Below are 21,389 nucleotides of genomic sequence, written 5' to 3' on the forward strand. Positions count from 1 at the left end.
CACCCAATCTATCTCCTAAATCACCTCCACCTGAAAGGACAGTGGAGCAGAAAAAACAAAGTACTGAAGCAACGCAGTGGGTTAGGCAAGATCTGTGGGGGGAGATTTTTGGTTGGGACCCTTCTTCAGACTTTGTTTTGCTTAAGATTCCAACCGCTGAAGTATCTTGTGTCTTCAAGGATACCAAGAATATGAGAGCAATATTGCATTAAAATCGCATGTCATATTGCCTTAGGAATATATTGTCAATCTTCAGTCGGTTCTTGGGCAAAATCCTGGATATATTGCCACAGTGTAACTGCAGGAAATACATCTACTATTACTTCTCTGGTAATCAAAGAAAAAATATATACTGCTACCTCCTGGTAGGGATGTTTATCAACTGCTGATCTAACCACGATCTTGTATCCTGAGATTTTTATACGAAATGTATGAAGAACAAACTCAAGGATGGGTGTAGATAAATAACTTGACTGCAGGAAAAAAACCAAGGAGAAACTTAATGGGCCCAAGGGCTTGTTATAGACACATGATATTTCAGGTCGGAACCCTTCTTCAGACCGAATGTGGGGGGAGAGTGGAGGGGGGGGGGGGTGGTGGGGGGTGGGGGTAAGTGAAGAGGTGGAAGTGAGAGAAGACCAGGACCAATCAGGGCCAGCTATCTCCTGCAGTTGCAGGGGAAAGTAGGGAGGAGGCAGTGGTTTGTGTGGGAAGGGATGAGTGAACTCTCGCCTCCAGCTCTTCACCTTCCCCACCCTCACCCCCCCACTTTCAGTGGGAGAACTGGGAAAGGGGAGGCGATGGAGAGAGAGGTAAAGCAAAGGCTATTTGAAGTTAGAGAAGTCCATGTTCATACTGCTGAGGAGTAAGCTACCCAAGCGAAATATGAGGTGCTGTTCCTCCAATTTGCACTGGGCCTCACTCTGACAATGGAGGAGGCCCAGGACAGAAAGGTCAGATTGGGAATGGGAGGCTGAGTAACTGGGAGATCAGCTAGATTAAGGCGGACTGAGCGGAGGTGTTCAGCGAAACGATCTCCGGGCCTGCGCTTGGTCTCGCCGATATAACCTGGAACAGTGGATACAATAGATGAGGTTGGAGGAGGTGCAGGTGAACCTCAGTCTCACCTGAAAACATGGTTGGGGTCCTTGCACGTCCTCCAACCTCATCCAGTATATCCGCTGTTCCAGGTGTCAAATCCTATATATCGGCGAGACCCAGTGCAGGATCGCCGATCGTTTCGCTAAACACTTGCGCTCAGTCCGCTTTAACCTACCTGATCTCCTGGTTGCCCAGCACCTTAACTCCCCCTCCTTTCCCAATCTGACCTTTCTGTCCTGGACCTCCTCCACTGTCAAAGTGAAGCCCAGTGTAAATTGCAGGAACAGCACATATTTTGCTTGGGTAGCTTACACCCTGGCGGTATGATCATTGACTTCTCTAACTTTAAATAGCCCTTGCTTTCCCTCCCTCTCTCCATCTCCTCCCCCTTCCCAGTTCTCCCACCAGTCTTACTGTCTCCGACTACATTCTATCTCTGTCCCGCCCACTCCCCTGACATCAGTCTGAAGAAGGGTCTCGACCAGAAACATCACCCATTCCTTCTCTCCAGAGATGCTGCCTGTCCCGCTGAGTTACTCCAGCATTTTGTGTCTACCTTTGATTTAAACCAGCATCTACAGTTCTTTCCTACACAAATTGTTTTGACCCTTGGATACATTTTGCTCCCATAGAGTGTGAGTAGTATTGAGACAGACTGGGTTGTAGACCCTAATAACATTTGCTGTGGAGTGTTTCTTCAAAAAAAGTAGGAGCTGTGGCATGCCATCTAGTGGCTCACTTACTTAGTTCACATGTGTCTGGAATTGTTTCTAATCCGATCTTGATGGCGTGTCTGTCCAAGATTTTGTGGCATCATTACTGATTTTTGAAGAATTAAGTGCTTCCAAGATAGCGCCCAACCCATGCAAATATTTGCATGCTTGCCACAGAAGCAGATCTACAAACACATATTACAATCCACTCCACACTCTTAAATCTCTATTACACTGTAAATGACTTGATTGTAATCATGTATTGTCTTTAAGCTGGCTGGATAGCATGCAATAAAAGTTTTTCACTGTACCTGTGAATACACGTAATTATAAACTAAACTAAACTGTAAAAAGTCTGAATCAATCTATGACCTAATGTTTCTAAACATTTATTATTCACTAGACCAAGTGGGACCCGTTGCGGGGGGGGCTTTCGGTGTCACACACACTAACCACTCCCCCCCCCCCCCCCCCCCCTTGATATTATATTATTATTATTAATTTGCTCCTATTACCCCATTCCCCACCCTGTCCACTCACCCATAACCGCCAATTGCGCAGGCGTGGCTAGAGCGGGGGGGGGGGGGGTTGGAGAGGGTGAGGGGGGTAGAGAGGGAGGGGGATGGGTGTAGAGAGGGAGAGGGAGGGGTGTAGTGATTGAGGTGTGGGGGGGGGGGGGGGCGCGCACGGCGTCACAGGGGAGGGCTGGTACCCAAATGCAATACTCAACCATAGTGGGGGGGGGGGGTCAGAAAGGGAGGTGGGGCAGAGAGGGAAGGGGGTTGAGAGGGAGGAGGTAGAGAGGGAGCAGGAGATAGAGAGGGAGGGTGTAGAGAGGGAGTACGAGGGGAAGGGGCAGGGGTAGAGGGAGGGGGTAGAGAGGGAGGGGGTAGAGGCAGCACCTACCGAGGTCGTAGAGCAGCAGCCTCCCCACCAGGCGCCGGTCCCAAGCGAGGCTGCATGCGGGCGTGGTCCCGAGCGAGGCCGTGGGCGGGCGTCGAGCCGAGGACCCTGAGCGAGGTGGTGGGCGATCGTCGAACCGAGGGAGGCAAGAATTACAGAAGACAAAACAGGGGTGACGTCACTCGCAGCGTGAGCAGAGGCAGGCAGTCAGATCCATTGTGACGTCATCAGCGAGACCATCTAGTTTATTTTCTGTTATTTGAGATTTGTTAACATTTTCATAAATAACTCGAGAAATAATGTATGAAATTTTCAGATAACGCGATTTTTGACATCATGGAGTCAATCTCTAACGAAATATGTAAAAATGTCACCGTTACCACGTCGTGTTTTCGAGGAGATGTGAAACGCACACGAACATCACACAAATAAATACCCATCCAAGATCAGAGTTTTATAAGTATAGAGATTGTATAATTGAGGCAAAACACTTGCCTCTCCCATTCCATTGATCTACACTGATGGGACAGGAGAGGTTGTTACTTGATTTCTCAGTGACCCAACCTGTCTTCACTGTCTCTTTACCTTTAAAATGGTTCAATGTTTTCAAATTTTGTTTCTTCTTATAACAATAAAAACCCCCCCCCCCCCCCCCCCATTTCCATCAGAATGAGTAAACAGCTCTGTAGCTGTGAACATTCAATACAAGGTTTCAAGGTCAGTTTATTGTCACATGTACCAATTAAGGTACAGTGAAATTTGAATTACCTTTCAGCCATACTTTTTTTTTAAAAGCACCAAGACACACAACTACGTAAAAGTTAACATAAACATCCACCACAGTGGATTTCCCATGTACATGAATTACATTGCAAAATCAAATATGAAAAAGAGCAGGAAACTGGGAATGGTTATAAAACAGAAGATAGAACGTTTCTTTTCCACAGTTTTACTTTTGTGATTTATCGCTAACTTTTTCTTTTGGACTTTGTTTTAATTGAAATCAACTGGAATGAAAGGGAGGCTCAAAAGTGAGACTGAGGTGACAATTTATTTTGATTTCTAAGTATTGAGGATACATAAATGGAAATTGCGAATCTATGAATCCTAATTAAATTATTTATTTGACACATGTCAAAAAAAGAAGAGAAGAGAATCTTGATTGGCACTAGATTCACAGCAGACACTTGTTGATTGCCGTCTGTGACACTCTATGGCACCAAATGAACGATGCCTGAGCAGGGATGATTTAAGAGGAACATAGCATTCAATTTTAAACTGCATCCAAATTAGAATCTAGCATAAACCCAGATGGGGCTGCGGCAGAACTATTGTTGGGATCCGCTTTGTTGTTTTTTGCTGTGCAGAAACGAAAAATGAGATCTCAAAGGACAAGGACAAAGGACATTTGTAGTGAAATTTGAGTTGCCATTTGCAGCACACCAATAAAAATAAGACACAACATTAAAGAAGAATTTAACACCAAACATAAAAACATCCCCCCACAATGGTTCCCACTGTGAGGGAAGGCACAAAGTCCAGTCCTCTTCCCCTTGTTCACCAATGGTCGGGCCTATTAAGGCCTCCACAGTCGCCGCAACAGTGGCCGATGTATTCAGGCCCTCTTGCCGGATGATGGAGCTCTGGCGTCGGGAGAACACTCTCAGCGGCTTGCAGCATCTGGAATGGCCGCTTCCTACTCGAGACCGCAGCTCCCAAAGTCCACAGGCCACGCTGGTCGGAGCTCCGACACTGGTGATCTCGGCGAGAGATCTCAGGCTCCGCTGTGTTTGAAAGTCAGCGCCGCCCCGTAGCTGGACGCTTCGCAACGACAGCTCCGCGATGTTAGAGTCGGTGGTCTCAGCACTCAGGAGCTTACCACACGGCGACCCGGGTAAGTCATCGCCCGCTCCGCGCTGGTACTACAGTGCTGCACCGCTGCTGAAGCTGAGATAGTGGCCGGTCCCAGCAGGAAACGCCGCTCCAGTCCCGGTGGTAGGCCGCGAGGAAGGGGCGAATATGCGGCTCGGAGGGAAACCGTATCTCCGACCAGGTAGGGACGGAGAAAAAAGTTTCCCCCTTCCCCCCCTCCACCCCCCACATAAAAAGGACTAGAAAACCTCCAACACAACACATTTTAAAGTACTAAAAATTTTAAAAATGGTGAAAGGACAGACAGCTGCAGGCTGGGCAGCCATATACGACGACGCCTCTGAAATGTGTAAGTAAACACATATGAATATTTTATTTTGTCCCAGTTAAGCAGTGTAGATACATTGGTGCTAGGGCAATAGTCTGTATTGGATGCCTTTTAAATTATTGGGATAAACTTGAGAACAATTTATTTTAGCTAAGAGGATTTGCCCAAAGTTTGGAATTCAATAAAAAAACGTGTCAATAGCCTGTAATTGTATGAATTACTTTGTAAATGCCTAACAAATTTACTTTTAAAATAACATACTCGTTCCACTCTTTTAAAGGCAGTGCCACTTCATAACAATACTTAATGCAAAATAAAATGTCCTCACATTTTTCCATGCAGTCTGCACATGTCTTTACGCATGCCTTTAAACCTTTGCATGTGTTCCTTGCTCCCTTCTATGACATTCACATACCCAGATAAATAGGAAAGTTAGGGCTATCAAGCAAATCATAATATCAAGATAAATATTATTTTTGTCCATATGTGGATCTGCAATAGAATTTGTTTTTAGTTCATCTTTACACAAATATTTATCTCCTTTGACTGTTGTTAAATATGGGTGCGGTTTCTAAATTCCACTTCAATTTTAAGGACTGGTTAGAATTATGGGCATATGTAATTACTTAACTGTAATGATTTCCCTGCTACTAAGACAGTCATAATGTTTATAAATCTTTCATATTCTGGAACCATGTGGATTACTGTCAGGAATCTCCTGTTCTCTGAATTGTAGGGTGTCCAGAGACTTTATTCCTACCCATCATTTCTTGGGTTTAAAAGCTTTTCAATCTTGCAAGTAAAATTAATGGTTGAACTCAGCTACACATTTTATTCCAGACATTTTGGATAAACATCTGGATCATTTCCTTAGCTTTCCATTATACTTTTACTCCAGCATTTTGCATCATCTATCTATCTATATATTACTAAAACTCTCATCTTGTTTGTTTGGATGTCTGCGTGTGAGTGAGTGAGATCCTGATATTACGCCAAAATGGTACACGATAGTGCTACAATTTTTCCACCACCTTACTCACAATTGTCCTGTGGTGCGTTTTCAACAAGTTTCGCTGAGATTGAGTTATATTTTACAAGTTATTCACATTTTTAATTTTACAAAATCCAGTTTGAGAAAGAATTACTTGAGCACTGCAGTGGCAGTTACAGTTATGACGTCACAATGGAATCTCATTTACATAAACTGCCTGTGATCAGTGTTCCACCCGACAATGACATCACAATAGGATCTAATTTACATAAACTGCCCTTCAGTTTATGTTCCACCCAGTGCAATGAGAGATTTGTTACATTGTTCTAAGGAGAGTGGGGGAGGGGAGGAGGAGAAGTGTAATTTAAACATTGTGTTTAGTGGGGGAGTGCGATAAGGGAGAGGTGAGGAGTGGGGGAGAGCAGAGAGAAGAGGGAGAGTGAAGAGGAGGCAGAGAGAGTGTTGGGGGATGAGGGGAAATGAGCCGCGCCTGCGCGGTTGGGGGTTAGGGGGGGAGTGGTGGAAAACTGCGTATGGGGAACTAGTTGCATTGGGGGAACGGGTGAGTGGTGGGATATTGCGTTAGGGGAATGTGGCTCAACGGGTCCCACTTGGTCTAGTATAAATTACTAAAACTCTCATCTTGTCTATGAGCGTGTTTGTGCACGTGCTATTCATGCCCTGAATTACGCCAGAACGGTACTCAATAGCACTACAATTTTTGCACCATGTTACTCACAATTGTCTTGTGGTGTGTTTTTATCAAGTTTCATTCAGATTTATGTTATATTTTACAAGTTATTCACATTTTTAACTTTACAAAATCCCACTTTGAGAAAGATTTCTTCCAATCTGCACTGGCAGTTACTAGCAATGACGTCACAATGGGATTGTAGCCCTACCTGCCACAATGTTGCAATCCCCGGACACTGAGTCCTTGACAGCAAATGTCCTTCAGGGAAAGAATCTGCCAGCCTAACCGAGCACATATGTGATTGCAAAGTCACAGCAACATGGTTGACTTTTAATTGTTCTCTAAATTGAAAGTTTAATGATTAGATTTGGATAACAAAAGATGGCCATGTCGGTGGCACCTACATCACATTAAAGAATAAAAAAATGTTAGTGCAATTGCATTTTTATTAAAGTTTAAAATGAGGAAGGGTAACAAAATGTGCCGTCATGCACAGTTGGGGGCTATGGGTGAGTGGTGGAATATTGCGTTGGGAAAACGGGGTGCGTCGGGGAACGGGTGAGCGGTGGAATCTTGCGTTGGGGAACGGGTTGCGTAGAGGAACCAGGCCTCCCGTGGGGGGTATGGGTGAGTGGTCTAATATTGCATTTGGGTAACGGGTTGTGTTGGGGGACCAGGCCTTCCATGTGACAGGGTACCAACGGGTCCCACTTGGTCTAGTACTTTTAAAAATTTAGTTTAGTTCAGAGATACAGGGCGGAAACAGGCCCTTCGGCCCACCGAGACCACGCCGACCAGCACATTAACACTAGTCCTACACACATTAGGGATAATTTTCACTTATACCAAGCCATTAACCTACATACCTGAACGTCTTTGGAGTGTGGGAAGAAACCAAAGAGCTCTGAGAAAACCCATGCAGGTCACGGGGAGAACGTACAAACTCCATACAGCCAACACCCGTGGTCATGATCGAACCCGGGTGACTGGCACAGCAAACGCCGTAAAGCAGCAACTCGACCACTGTGCTGTCAATGTTATCTTGACTCATTTAGTCAAAATCGGGTTGGAACTCCTAACAGGGCATATTTGTAATTAGCTACTGGCTACTTGGGTGAGTTTAATTTTAAGGAATGGAGAAATAATTTTTAATATTTATTGGGCAACATTTTATCCATAATATCCAATAACTTTGGTTGTTGCTATACTTTGGCCATAGGGGGGCGCTTGCAGCCAAGATTTGATATTATTTGCTCCTGTGACTGATCTGAAATCCTCGTACTGTTATTGCTGCGATCAGTGGAAAACATTGGATACTAAGATAATTGCTTTTATACATGTGAGAAAGTCATCAGTTTGTGAAGCTTATACAATTAGTTTATTTTATGACAGTTTGGTACTTAATCTAATATTGCTTATCAGAATTTTCCATATTGTGATTCTTCCCCACATAAACCAACCACACTCTAAATAACATATAACATATAACATATAACAATTACAGCACGGAAACAGGCCATCTCGACCCCTCTAGTCCGTGCCGAACACATAATCTCCCCTAGTCCCATATACCTGCGCTCAGACCATAACCCTCCATTCCAACTCCCTCCAAATATAGGAATGATATCGCTAAACTGTTTATCAAAATGAATGTTTTAACATTATGGTCTCTTTCAGGCACTTGTAAGTAGTTTCCAAATAATGTGCCAGTTATATCATGTAAACATGTAAAATTAAGTTTTACATTTACTGAATGAATCTGGTTGAGTGTACAAACTTCTTAAATTTAGCAAATAATGCTTTCATGTAATGAGATCATTAATTAATTTTAAAGAATAAATCAAAACATTAAATTAAGCATGCCTTATAATAATGAATAATGTTGTTAAGACTTATAAGAGCGTCTATTCTCATAATGCATAATTGCCTCTTGATTTTTTAATTTTTAATTTTAATTTTAAATTTACCATTTTAAAAATGGGCGTTTAAAATGCTTTTGCAATGGAAACACCATTTATCTTTAGTTTACTGGCTAAATCTCTCTTTCAATGCAAATGTGTTAAGTAATTAAAGATTAGGTGGATACACAAGAAACTCCAGATGCTGGAATCTTGAGCAAAACGTAAAGTGTTGGAGGAACTCAGCGGGTCAGACAGCATCTGAGGAGGGAATGGATAGATGACCTTTCAGGTCAGGTCCCTTTGTCAGACTGATTGGAGTAGGAGGCAAAAGGTTGGAAAAGAAAGATGGGGGCAGGACAAAGTCTGGTGCATATAGAGAAGTGGGTTCATTAGCAGATGTGTGGAGTTAGTGACAAAGGCCAGAGGTGAAAAGCCAAAAGAGCGTCAATTAAGAAGAGAAAAGATTAGTTAGTTGTTCAAAGAACCCAGGCGTGCTGCTTGCACACGTCACACAAAAATGCCAATCCAGCAAGTAATTAAGAGTTTGATTACAGGAATAAAAAAGACATTCTGCATTGTAAAGGGCCTTGGTAAGACCTCATCTGGAGTATTAAGTAACATTTGGAGTCCTTACCTAAGAAAAAATGTACTTGCCCGAAAGGGAGTACAGCAAACATTCACATGCCTTTAGAGGAGATATTGAATGGCTTACACTATATTCACTATAGTTCAGAAGAATGAGAGATCTCACTGAAACTTTTTTTCAAATACATTTATGAAGGGAGTAACAGGCGAAATACAGGAACGATGCTTTCCTCAGCTAAGAAATCTAGGACTGTGAGAACAATTTGGGAATAGGATGTTGGTTATTTAGTATTGAGAAGAGATATTGAGGGTGGTGAACCTTTGAGGCTGTGCATGTCCAGTTCTTCATGTAAAACACCGATCATTAGATTTTTGAACATTTAAGGGAATCGAGATTGGGGATAGTGCTAGAAATTGGTGCTGAGTTAGAAAATCATCTGTGGTCTAAAGTGAATCTGTGATCTGAAGTAAAATATTTTCCTTCTGCATTGAAAGAAAATTAAAAATGGCTAAAACTTTATTGTCATTCTTACATTACTTACATTTCTTACAAAACTTTATTGTCACCATTCCATACTAATATTGTAAATCATGAAAAATTACAGATAGTCAAACAATAAATACAATTACTCTTCCTGTACACTCATTCAAATTGCCTCTGAATAAATGTCAGTGTTTATTGCTTTCAGGATACTGCTGGACAGGAGCGATTCAGGACCTTGACACCCAGTTATTATCGTGGAGCGCAAGGTGTTATCCTGGGTAAAATGATTTGTATTATCTAAAATTCAATCCATGCACTCCGTCTTGTAATTTTCTTTTGTCTTCAGTGGTAAATTAACAGCATTTGTAAGTTGTTTTTTTTTTCATTTCAGTGTATGATGTGACCCGAAGAGAGACCTTTATAAGACTAGAAAATTGGTTGAGTGAACTAGAGACCTATTGCACAAGGAATGATATTGTGAAGATGTTAGTTGGAAACAAAATTGATAAAGTAAGTGCTATAATGAAGTTGTGTGCTTATTGTAATTTTCCATTAATAACCTGTATGTTAATAATGGGCTTATCACACTAACAGCAATGAATAGAGCCTGGATGTTTAGGCATAAAAAAACTCTGAAATAGGCAGGCAAAAAGGCATAATAAAATTTCAAAAAAGGCACGAACGGGCATTTTATTGACAAAAAAGGCATTTATTTCCACCACCAAAATATAGTCAAAAATGATAATATAAAGGTATACTACATTAAATGACCAAAGTTGCCTGGTTGCACATAATTACTAGCATTTTTTTCAAATTATCTGATGTTATGCTTCAGTTGTGAAAAACTTATTTCTGCCTCAACTGAGGTCAGGGGTGCATACCCAAAATAAGCTACAGACTCTATATTCATGTCGATATCTTGTACATTACAACTACCTTTGAGAACTTCAGCTATGTTTTCTATTTCTACAAGATCTTTGTCAGCTAAAATCACTCTCTCACATGTTCCTTGTTTGTCTTTACCTACATCGCCAGGAACTGTACAAATATCGTCAGTTACTTTGTTGAAAAACTGCAAGTTATTTACGTTTTGGAGACGAGGTTGCCACGTTTCTCAAGGGAAGTGATAGCTTGTGGGAACTTTGCAAAATTGGATGCAATAAACACAAGATCACGGTGGAGGGACTTTTTCTGCATGATTTCACTGAAGATCCTGACTGCAGAAGATTCTTCTTCAAAACAGTTGACGATTTATTTTATCTTTTCAAAATTTGCAGCATAGTAGAGTTCAGCAGAGAGCCATGTACCCCACCTAGTCAAAAGGGGCTGAGGAGGTAGCGGAATCTCGGGTGCCATTTCCTTGAACAACTGCACTGAGGAAGATTTTTGTGACATTGGAAACTAAGCGATCGACATTTGGAAACAAGCTATGTGTGTGCTTAGCAATTCTATGAAGTCCTTGAGTTAAGCATGTCAAATGCAACATTTTGGGGAATAAAACTTTAAGTCACAAACAGAAGAACATTCTCGTGTTTTATACCTTCTGCCCAAAGTACAGCAAGTGAAGATGTAAACAACTGAGCAATAGTTGAGCTGTTTGACTTCTTCAATACTTCCGATGTCAACAAATACTCCTTTGATAGTTGACCTGCCTCCAGTGTACCGATGACCACATTGGCAACATAACTCCCCACAGCATCGGTTGTCACGTCTATTGAGATCCTATTTTGTTGCATGCAACGTCATCTCTAATTTTCTGCACAACAATGTTGAAGTTGCTGTCAATATAATGTTTCCTTAATGATGACTCGCTTGGTCTATGTTCCTCTGTGTATTTCTCTAAAAAACCTCTGAGAAGTTTGTTTTCCAATTTCCACAGTGGAATTCCAGCATCAATGAATGCCTTGCACAGATCACTCGATAAACTCAGATTTGCGACTGGGGCCAGCAGTATATGTAGTGAGGAGGCAAGCTTGGGTATTTTGCTTGGGTAGTCTACACCCCAGCGGTATAAACATTTACTTCTCTAATTTTAGATAGCCCTTGTCTTCTTCCTTCTCCCCCTTCCCAGCTCTCCTTCTAGTCCTACTGTCTCCGCCTCTTCCTTTCTTTTTCCCGCCCTCCCCCACATCAGTCTGAAGAAGGGTCTCGACCCGAAACGTCGCCTATTCCTTCTCTCCATAGATGCTGCCTCGCCCGCCGAGTTTTACCAGCATTTCTTGCCTACCTTCGATTTTTCCGGCATCTGCAGTTCTTTCTTAAATAGATCTTGGAGAAGACGGAACCATCGGGCAGCGGCACGAAAGAATGAACGATCGACTGTGATTTCACCCCGGTGGCGGTAGTTTTCTTGTAAGTTATACTATGTTAACATGTTAATAATAACATCAATATTAACGTGTTAACATAGAAAACGTCATTGTAATCACGGTATAACTAGAGAAAATAACACGACCTTTTAACAAAACGGCAAAAAAAAGGCTGATTTAGGCACTCGATTATGAAAAAGGCTTTATCCTGGTGAAATCTTCAAAAAAGGCATGAAGCACATGGCATTTATGGCAAAATCCTGGCTCTAGTAATGAAAGAATCAATACTTTTACTTGGTCCAATGGAGGACGCTTTGACCACGTGATCTCAAACCGTGTGATTTAATCGTCTTTTTCTTACATCTGTTCGAAGCTAATTGAATGTTGGCCTTCATAACGAGTATTTCGGTATAAAGAGGTTCTTCTGCAGTTGTATAGGGCTCTGGTGAGACCACATCTGGAGTATTGTGTACAGTTTTGGTCTCCTAATTTGAGAAAGGACATCCTTGTGATTGAGGCAGTGCAGCGTCGGATTCACGAGATTGATCCCTGAGATGGCGGGACTGTCATATGAGGAAAGATTGAAAAGACTAGGCTTGTATGCATTGTAATTTTTCAAATGTTGGGCAAGTCCAGAACCAGCAGCCACAGTCTTAGAATAAAGGGGAAGCCATTTAAGACTGAGGTGAGAAAATACTTTTTCACCCAGAGAGTTGTGAATTTGTGGAATTCCCTGCCACAGAGGGCAGTGGAGGCCAGGTCACTGGATGGATTTAAGAGAGAGTTACATATAGCTCTCGGGGCTAGAGGAATCAAGGAATATGGGGAGAAGGCAGGCACAGGTTATTGATTTGGGACGATCAGCCATGACCACAATGAATGGCGGTGCTGGCTCGAAGGGCCAAATGGCCTCCTCCTGCACCTATTTTCTATGCTTCTATTTCTTGCACATCTATATCTTCTCTAATCCGATTCAGACTTGCATCCCTCGGTTTCCCTTTTTCCCTAATTGCAAACCCTTTTTTGTTTATCCTGCCAAAGTAATATTTTTTAAATGAGGGAGATCATCAACAGAATTTTGTGTGAATATAAATGGATCCAGAGAACATGACAGGCAACAGAATTGAATGGCAATGAGGAAAACCTGAAGTCTGAGACACAATTGGAAACATAGAAACATAAAAAATAGATTCAGGTGTAGGTCATTTGGCTCTTTGAGCCAGCAACGCCATTCAATATCATGGCTGATCATCCAGAATCAGTACCCTGTTCCTGCTTTCTCCCCATATCCCTTGATTGTATCCAACTCTCTCTTGAATACATCCAGTGAATTGGCCTCCACTGACTTCTGTGGCAGAAAATTCCACATATTCACTACTCTCTGGGTGAAATGGTTTTCCCTCATCTCAGTCCTAAATGGCCTACCCCTTATTCTTAAACTGTGACCCAATTGTTGCCCAAGTCCTTGCTACTTAAACATTGTTTTCGCCAGCAGATTAAAAGTGCGGTGGGAGGTGCTCAGCATGCCACGGCTTACACTCGCATTCTCTGCTATCTCTGTGATTGTTGACTCAGCTCCAGGCTCAATTGTGGAAAATATAGTTGGATGTAGTACAGCTATGATGTAGCTATTTTGCAATTAGCAGTCCTTGTTCTAGCCAAGATGCAAGGAGTCACAGCTGAAGTACTGTGCAAACGACAGAAGTAAGGCTACCATGCATCTCTCGTGTCTCCAACTGTGGAGAGTCAGAATTCAGCACTCTATCCAATCCTTTGTTGTCGTGCTAATTATTTGTACAGATGTGTTCAATATTGAATTACATGACAAAAACTGATATGTAATACAGATGGTATGTTAAGCATTATTGAGGCTGTCGATTTTAATTATTCATCCGCAGGATTTTAAAGAAATTGTGTGATAATTGTACATTTCAAAAATAATTAATCAATAACTCTACTTAAAATTAAAAAACTACAAATATGATGTAAAATACAGTAGAAAGTGGACATTTTAAGTAAAAACAATTTTCCAAAAATGTTCATGAGATTGGGCAACATCTTTGGTTTCACCTCTATTTCAGGCTGATGTGCTTTCATCATATGAAAGGTCTAACTTGGAGAATCTCAGACTGACGAAGGTTCCCGAAACATTGTCTGTCTATTTCCCTCCCCACTGACCCGCTGAGTTCCTCCAGTAATTTGTTTTGCTCAAGATTCGAGCATCTGCAGTCTCTTTTTGTTTTGCAACTTTCCTTTTCATTATAAAATTGGAATATTTCTTGTAACTCCTTGCTCCCCTGTTCTCAATAAGCAATAGGTTGGCCTTTAGTGTGGTGTACTTGTATTTAAATTGGATGCAAAGGAGAATTTTAATTTAATTCCCAGTTGTTTCAACGCACCTGCCCATATTATGCTTTTACCAGTACACTCTAAGCCAAGACCACTAGATGGTGCACTACAATAAACCATGTAGTCTCTGCAAGTGAGAATACTGTATTTTGCTTGTGAACTGGCTGTCAGTGAATACAAGACCTTTCATGTCCAGATGCACCGATGATTTATTACAGTTAGTTCGGCTTTTTTCACATATCTGTATGCATTCATTTTTCCAAGTTTCCTTTCCAACTTTTTAGACTTCATTTATTTTTTTATTGTGAGGTAAATTAAGCAATCAAAACCAGTGCAGAATCACATATCAAAATATTTAGTTTTTGATGCTTATTTCTCCTTTTATTGGCTGAAATAAATTATACAGTTTGCTGCTTCCATAAAATTCTGGATGATAATTTGTGGGGTATACCTGGTTCCGATATTTAAGAAAATATTTATTCACCTTGAAGTGAGCACTGTGCAAATTTACCACAATAGTTTTAAGAATTGAAGGGTTCAACTACAAGGAGAGATTGTTAGACCAGGGTTGTAATCTTTAATTTAAAAGTCTAATAGATGATATGTTACAATATTTTGCGTGTTAAATACAACTGCATGTGCTGATAGAAGCTTTATTAGAGAACATTATTAGAGAATATAGGCCTAATGGTCAATGCCCAAAAGGTAGAGCCTGTCTTCCTTAGAGAAATTCAGAAAGTAAATTGAAGTTGGTAGAAAATTGGAATTGCTTTCTGAAAAAAAATCTGTTGCCCCTCCAATAGAATTGGAGGGGCAAGAGGTGGAGGTGTTGCATTGCTTATCAGGGAAGATATTACAGCAGTGCTTTGGCAGGATAGATTAGAGGGCTCGTCTAGGGAGGCTATTTGGGTGGAACTGAGAAATGGGAAAGGGGTAGCAACACTTATAGGGGTGTATTATAGACCGCCAAATGGGGAGCGAGAATTGGAAGAGCAAATATGTAAGGAGATTGCAGATATTAGTAGTAAGCACAAGGTAGTGATTGTGGGAGATTTCAATTTTCCACACATAGACTGGGAAACACATTCTGTAAATGGGCTGGATGGGTTGGAGTTTGTAAAATGTGAGCAGGATCGTTTTTTGCAGCAATACATAGAAGTACCTACTAGAGAAGGGGCGGTGCTGGACCTCCTGTTAGGAAATGAGACTGGTCAGGTGGTAGAGGTATGCGTTGAGGAACAGTTTGGGACCAGTGATCACAATACCATTAGTTTCAATATAATTATTGAGAGGGTCAGAACTGGATATTCCCTAGGACATTGAGGGAAGTTAGTGTAGAAATAGCAGGGGCTATGACAGAAATATTTCAAATGTCATTAGAAACGGGAATAGTACCAGAGGATTGGCGTACTGCGCATGTTGTTCCATTGTTTAAAAAGGGGTCTAAGAGTAAACCTAGCAATTATAGACCTGTTAGTTTGACGTCAGTGGTGGGCAAATTAATGGAAAGGATACTTAGAGATAATATATATAAGCATCTGGATAAACAAAGTCTGATTAGGAACAGTCAACATGGATTTGTGCCTGGAAGTGCCATGTTTGACTAAAATTCTTGAATTTTTTGAAGAGGTTACTCGGGAAATTGATGAGGGTAAAGCAGTGGATGTTGTATATATGGACTTCAGTAATGCCTTTGACAAGGTTCTTCATGGAAGGTTGGTTAAGAAGGTTCAATGGTTGGGTATTAATGGTGGAGTAGCAAGATGGATTCAACAGTGGCTGAATGGGAGATGCCAGAGAGTAATGGTGGATGGTTGTTTGTCAGGTTGGAGGCCAGTGACTAGTGGGGTGCCACAGGGATCTGTGTTGGGTCCATTGTTGTTTGTCATGTACATCAATGATCTGGATGATGGTGTGGTAAATTGGATTAGTAAGTATGCAGATGATACTAAGATAGGTGGGGTTGTGGATAATGAAGTAGATTTTCAAAGTCTACAGAGAGATTTATGCCAGTTGGAAGAGTGGGCTGAAAGATGGCAGATGGAGTTTAATGCTGATAAGTGTGAGGTGCTACATCTTGGCAGGACAAATCAAAATAGGACGTACATGGTAAATGGTAGGGAATTGAAGAATGCAGGTGAACAGAGGGATCTGGGAATAACTGTGCACAGTTCCCTGAAAGTAGAATCTCATGTAGATAGGGTGGTATAGAAAGCTTTTGGTGTGCTGGCCTTTATAAATCAGAGCATTGAGTATAGAAGTTGGGATGTAATGTTAAAATTGTACAAGGCATTGGTGAGGCCAATTCTGGAGTATGGTGTACAATTTTGGTCGCCTAATTATAGGAAGGATGTCAACAAAATAGAGAGAGTACAGAGGAGATTTACTAGAATGTTGCCTGGGTTTCAGCAACTAAGTTACAGAGAAAGGTTGAACAAGTTAGGGCTTTATTCTTTGGAGCGCAGAAGGTTAAGGGGGGACTTGATAGAGGTATTTAAAATGATGAGAGGGATAGACAGAGTTGACGTGGATAAGCTTTTCCCACTGAGAGTGGGGAAGATTCAAACAAGGGGACATGACTTGAGAATTAAGGGACTGAAGTTTAGGGGTAACATGAGGGGGAACTTCTTTACTCAGAGAGTGGTGGCTGTGTGGAATGAGCTTCCAGTGAAGGTGGTGGAGGCAGGTTTGTTTTTATCATTTAAAAATAAATTGGATAGTTATATGAACGGGAAAGGAATGGAGGGTTATGGTCTGAGCGCAAGTATATGGGACTAGGGGAGAATACGTGTTCGGCACGGACTAGAAGGGTCGAGATGGCCTGTTTCCGTGCTGTAATTGTTATATGGTGATATGGTTAGTATGATTGTAATTTATTTAAATTTTGAGTTTTGTAACTCTTTTTGAAAACCAAAAATTTAATGGGATATTGAGAAAAGATTGGTAAATGAGGTTAGAGTAAAGATCAACCATAACTTCATTTATTGGCCATTCAGTCGTAATGAAATAAATAAACTTCATTGTTACCTGAATTCCCAAATCTCTATAAATTGAAAATGCCTTTCAAATCATAAATTTAATTTGTTCTAAAAACCCGACAAATATTCATGCTTGTTGATGAGTATATTTTCAAAAATTTAAAGAATGTACTGGTGAAAACTTAAACAAGTGGATTTTGGATGAGAAGGAAAAAGTTGTGGAGTAATCGAATATTGCAATGAAAATGCTGGAAATACTCAACAGAAGTCAGATAGTGTTTGTTTAGCAGCAGGTACAGTTATGATTTCAGGTGGATGATCTCTTATTGTGTTGTTGTTGCATTTTGTTAATTCACTTGCTCTAAACCTGCCCTAACTCATTTTATTCTCCCCACATTCCCATTAACTCTTCCAAGATTTGCCCAGTTATCTACACAGCAGTGATTAAACAATTGGACAGTTTTCACTTCCAAGACATTTCCTGGAGTGTGTTAATGCTTTGGATGCTTGTGGTTTCAGCTTGCCTTATTGGAAAATAATTCCATTCTGACTTTGTCATAAGAAATTGGTATCCATATTAATCTTTTCCTCCTTTGCTGTGTGGAAGTACTCGGTCTGACCCAGGTGCGTAAGTTGTTAGGCAAGCTTTAAGTTGTCAGGTAAGATTTGAAAGTCATGGTGGAAAGATAATGAACAAGGAAAGAGGGCTAGAACTATGGGTTAAAATATCTATCCAAGGGTGGGTAGTATTTAAAAGTATTAAAATATTGTATGCATAAATAATCAGATTATAAAATGTAGCAGCATTATATTTCATTATAGATGAACTGAAGTAATATCTAAGGGTTGAAAGTGCAAATTATTATTTCTGAAAATGTACTTTCTGCCAAAAGCCAAAGGACAGTGGGACAGCTCCTTTACCCTGACTTATGTTGCACATTTTAATTTAAAATCTAGAAAACAAGATAAATCCAGAAAACTGGCTATCAAATTTAGCCAGATGTGTTCAGGGGAGAAAGGAGAGTGCTGACTGTTCTGAATCTCTGATTTGCACTAGTTTGTACATTGATCCTGAATCTCAAGGGGAAGGTTGAGAAATGAGTGAACTAAATCTTTGCTGTTATGGCCAGATCTAGAAGTATCTTGTGTAGGAAGGAACTGCAAATGCTGGTTTAAACCGAAGATAGACATAAAATGCTGGAGTAACTCAGTGGTACAGGCAGCATCTCTGGATAGAAGGAACGAGTGACATTTCGGGTCAAGATCCTTCGTCAGACTGAGAAATATCTTACCTATAATATAAAATAGTATTCAGTGTATCATGGGGAGATATTGGAAAGGCAAGTTAAAAATCTAAGATTAAAGTTCTGCAGTTCTAGAAATGATTTTTTTAGATTGTTCTTTAGTACGATATGACAAACTGAACTTCAGACTCCGGATGTTGAGATAGACAAGGGTGGTGCAGCTAGCTGAGCTGCTTCCTTGCAGCTCCCATGACCCAAGTTAAATCCTGACCTTCAGTACTGAGTTTGTAAGTTCTCTATATGACCATGTGGGCTTCCTCTGCTTGCTCTGATTTCTTCCCAATCCCCCAAAACCTGCAGATTGGTTGGATAGTTGGACACTGTAAATTGCCACAGGTGTGTAGATAACTGAGCAAATCTTGGGAGAGGTAATGGGAATGTGGGGATTTTGATTGAGTCCGGCCCCTCGGACTCAATCAAAATGATAGCAGGCAGTCTTGGAAGCCTTACCCCACTACTCAAACCTCACGTCAAAAACCTCGGCGTGATATTTGACTGAGCACTGAAATTTGACTAACAAGTCAATGCCGCGGTAAAAGCTAGCTTCTTTCAGCTTCGGACGATAGCTAAAATAAAACAATTCCTCCACTTTGATGACCTCGAAAAGATCATCCACACATTTATCTCCTCCCGCCTAGATTACTGCAACTCTTTACACTGGCATCAGCCAATCTTCCTTGTCCCGCCTGCAACTGGTCCAAAACGCCGCAGCGAGACTCCTGACGGGCACCCGAATAAGGGATCACATCACCCCGATCCTGGCCTCTCTCCACTGGCTCCCTGTGCGGTTCCGTATACATTTCAAGACTCTCCTCTATGTCTACAAAGCCCTCATTGGGCTTGCCCCCTCCTACATTAAAAGTCTTCTCACCCACCACTCCACCTCCAGGTCCCTCAGATCGGCCGACTTGGGGCTGCTGAATATCCCGTGGTCTAGGCATAAGCTTAGGGGCGACCACGCCTTTGCGGTTGCAGCTCCTAGACTGTGGAACAGCATCCCCCTTCCCATCAGAACTGCCCCCTCCATCGACTACTTTAAGTCGAGACTAAAATCTTATCTATACTCCCAAGCCTTTCTTGACGTCCTCTGATCGAGGGCTATATGTATATATGTATGTAGTTTGTTTGTTTATACTATTCTTATAACAAATGTAAAGCACTTTGGCCAATGAGAGTTGTTTTTTTAAATGTGCTATACAAATAAATGTGACTTGACTTGACTTGAATAAAATGGATTAGGACAGGTTTAGTGCAAATGGTTATTTGAAGGTTATTGTGGACATGGTAAGTCAGATACAGTGGCTTGCAAACGTTTTCATACCCCTTGAACTTTTCCACATTTTGTCACGTTACAACCACAAACGTAGATGTATTTTATTGGGATTTTATGTGATAGACCAACACAAAGTGATGCATAATTGTGAAGTGGAAGGAAAATGATACATGGTTTTCAAATTTTTTTACAAATAAAAAACTGAAAAGTGTGGCGTGCAAAAGTATTCAGCCCCCCTGAGTCAATACTTTGTAGAACCACCTTTCGCTGCAATTACAGCTGCAATTACAGCTGCAAGTCTTTTGGGGTATGTCTCTACCAGCTTTGCACATCTAGAGACTGAGATTTTTGCCCATTCTTCTTTGCAAAATAGCTCAAGCTCAGTCAGATTGGATGGAGAGCGTCTGTGAACAGCAATTTTCAAGTCTTGCCAGAGACTCTCAATTGGATTTAGGTCTGGACTTTGACTGGGCCATTCTAACACATGAATATGCTTTGATCCAAACCATTCCATTGTAGCTCTGGCTGTATGTTTAGGGTCGTTGTCCTGCTGGAAGGTGAACCTCCGCCCCAGTCTCAAGTCTTTTGCAGACTCTTTAACAGGTTTTCTTCCAAGATTGCCCTGTATTTGGCTCCATCCATCTTCCCATCAACTCTGACCAGCTTCCCTGTCCCTGCTGAAGAAAAGCATCCCCACAGCATGATGCTGCCACCACCATGTTTCACAGTGGGGTGGTGTGTTCAGGGTGATGTGCAGTGTTAGTTTTCCACCACACATAGCGTTTTGCATTTAAGCCAAAAACTTCAATTTTGGTCTAATCTGACCAGAGCACCTTCCTCCACATGTTTGCTGTGTCCCCCACATGGCTTGTGGCAAACTGCAAATGAGACTTCTTATGGCTTTTTTTCCAACAATGGCTTTCTTCTTGCCACTCTTCCATAAAGGCCCGATTTGTGGAGTGCACGACTAATAGTTGTCCTGTGGACAGATTCTCCCACCTGAGCTGCGGATCTCTGCAGCTCCTCCAGAGTTACCATAGGCCTCTTGGCTGCTTCTCTGATCAATGCTCTCCTTGCCCGGCCTGTCAGTTTAGGTGGACGGCCATGTCTTGGTAGGTTTGCAGTTGTGCCATACTCTTTCCATTTTCGGATGATGGATTGAACAGTGCTCCGTGAGATGTTCAAAGCTTGGGATATTTTTTTATAACCTAACCCTGCTTTAAACTTCTCCACAACTTTATCCCTGACCTGTCTGGTTTGTTCCTTGGGCTTCATGATGCTGTTTGTTCACTAATGTTCTCTAACAAACCTCGATGCCTTCACAGAACAGCTGTATTTATACTGAGATTAGATTACACACAAGTGGACTCTATTTACTAATAAGGTGACTTCTGAAGGCAATTGGTTGCACTGGATTTTATTTAGGGGTATCAGAGTAAAGGGGGCTGAATACCTCTGCACGCCACACTTTTCAGTTTTTTATTTGTAAAAAAATTTGAAAACCATGTATCATTTTCCTTCCACTTCACAATTATGCGCCACTTTGTGTTGGTCTATCACATAAAATCCCAATAAAATACATTTACGTTTGTGGTTGTAATGTG

At 41.4% G+C, this 21,389-nt stretch overlaps 1 protein-coding gene across 1 annotated transcript in view; it reads left to right on the forward strand.

Moving 5' to 3' along the window:
• Positions 1 to 21,389, forward strand: part of LOC116969262 (ras-related protein Rab-18-B) — a 71,332-nt gene that overhangs the window by 42,606 nt on the left and 7,337 nt on the right. Inside the window, exons 4-5 of the mRNA XM_033016147.1 lie at positions 9,778 to 9,850; positions 9,964 to 10,082. Of these exons, the coding sequence (XP_032872038.1) occupies positions 9,778 to 9,850; positions 9,964 to 10,082 (192 nt within the window). The remainder of the gene's footprint in view (positions 1 to 9,777; positions 9,851 to 9,963; positions 10,083 to 21,389) is intronic.

The sequence above is a fragment of the Amblyraja radiata genome, chromosome 2 (genome assembly GCF_010909765.2).
Source record: "Amblyraja radiata isolate CabotCenter1 chromosome 2, sAmbRad1.1.pri, whole genome shotgun sequence".
NCBI classification, from domain to species: domain Eukaryota; kingdom Metazoa; phylum Chordata; class Chondrichthyes; order Rajiformes; family Rajidae; genus Amblyraja; species Amblyraja radiata.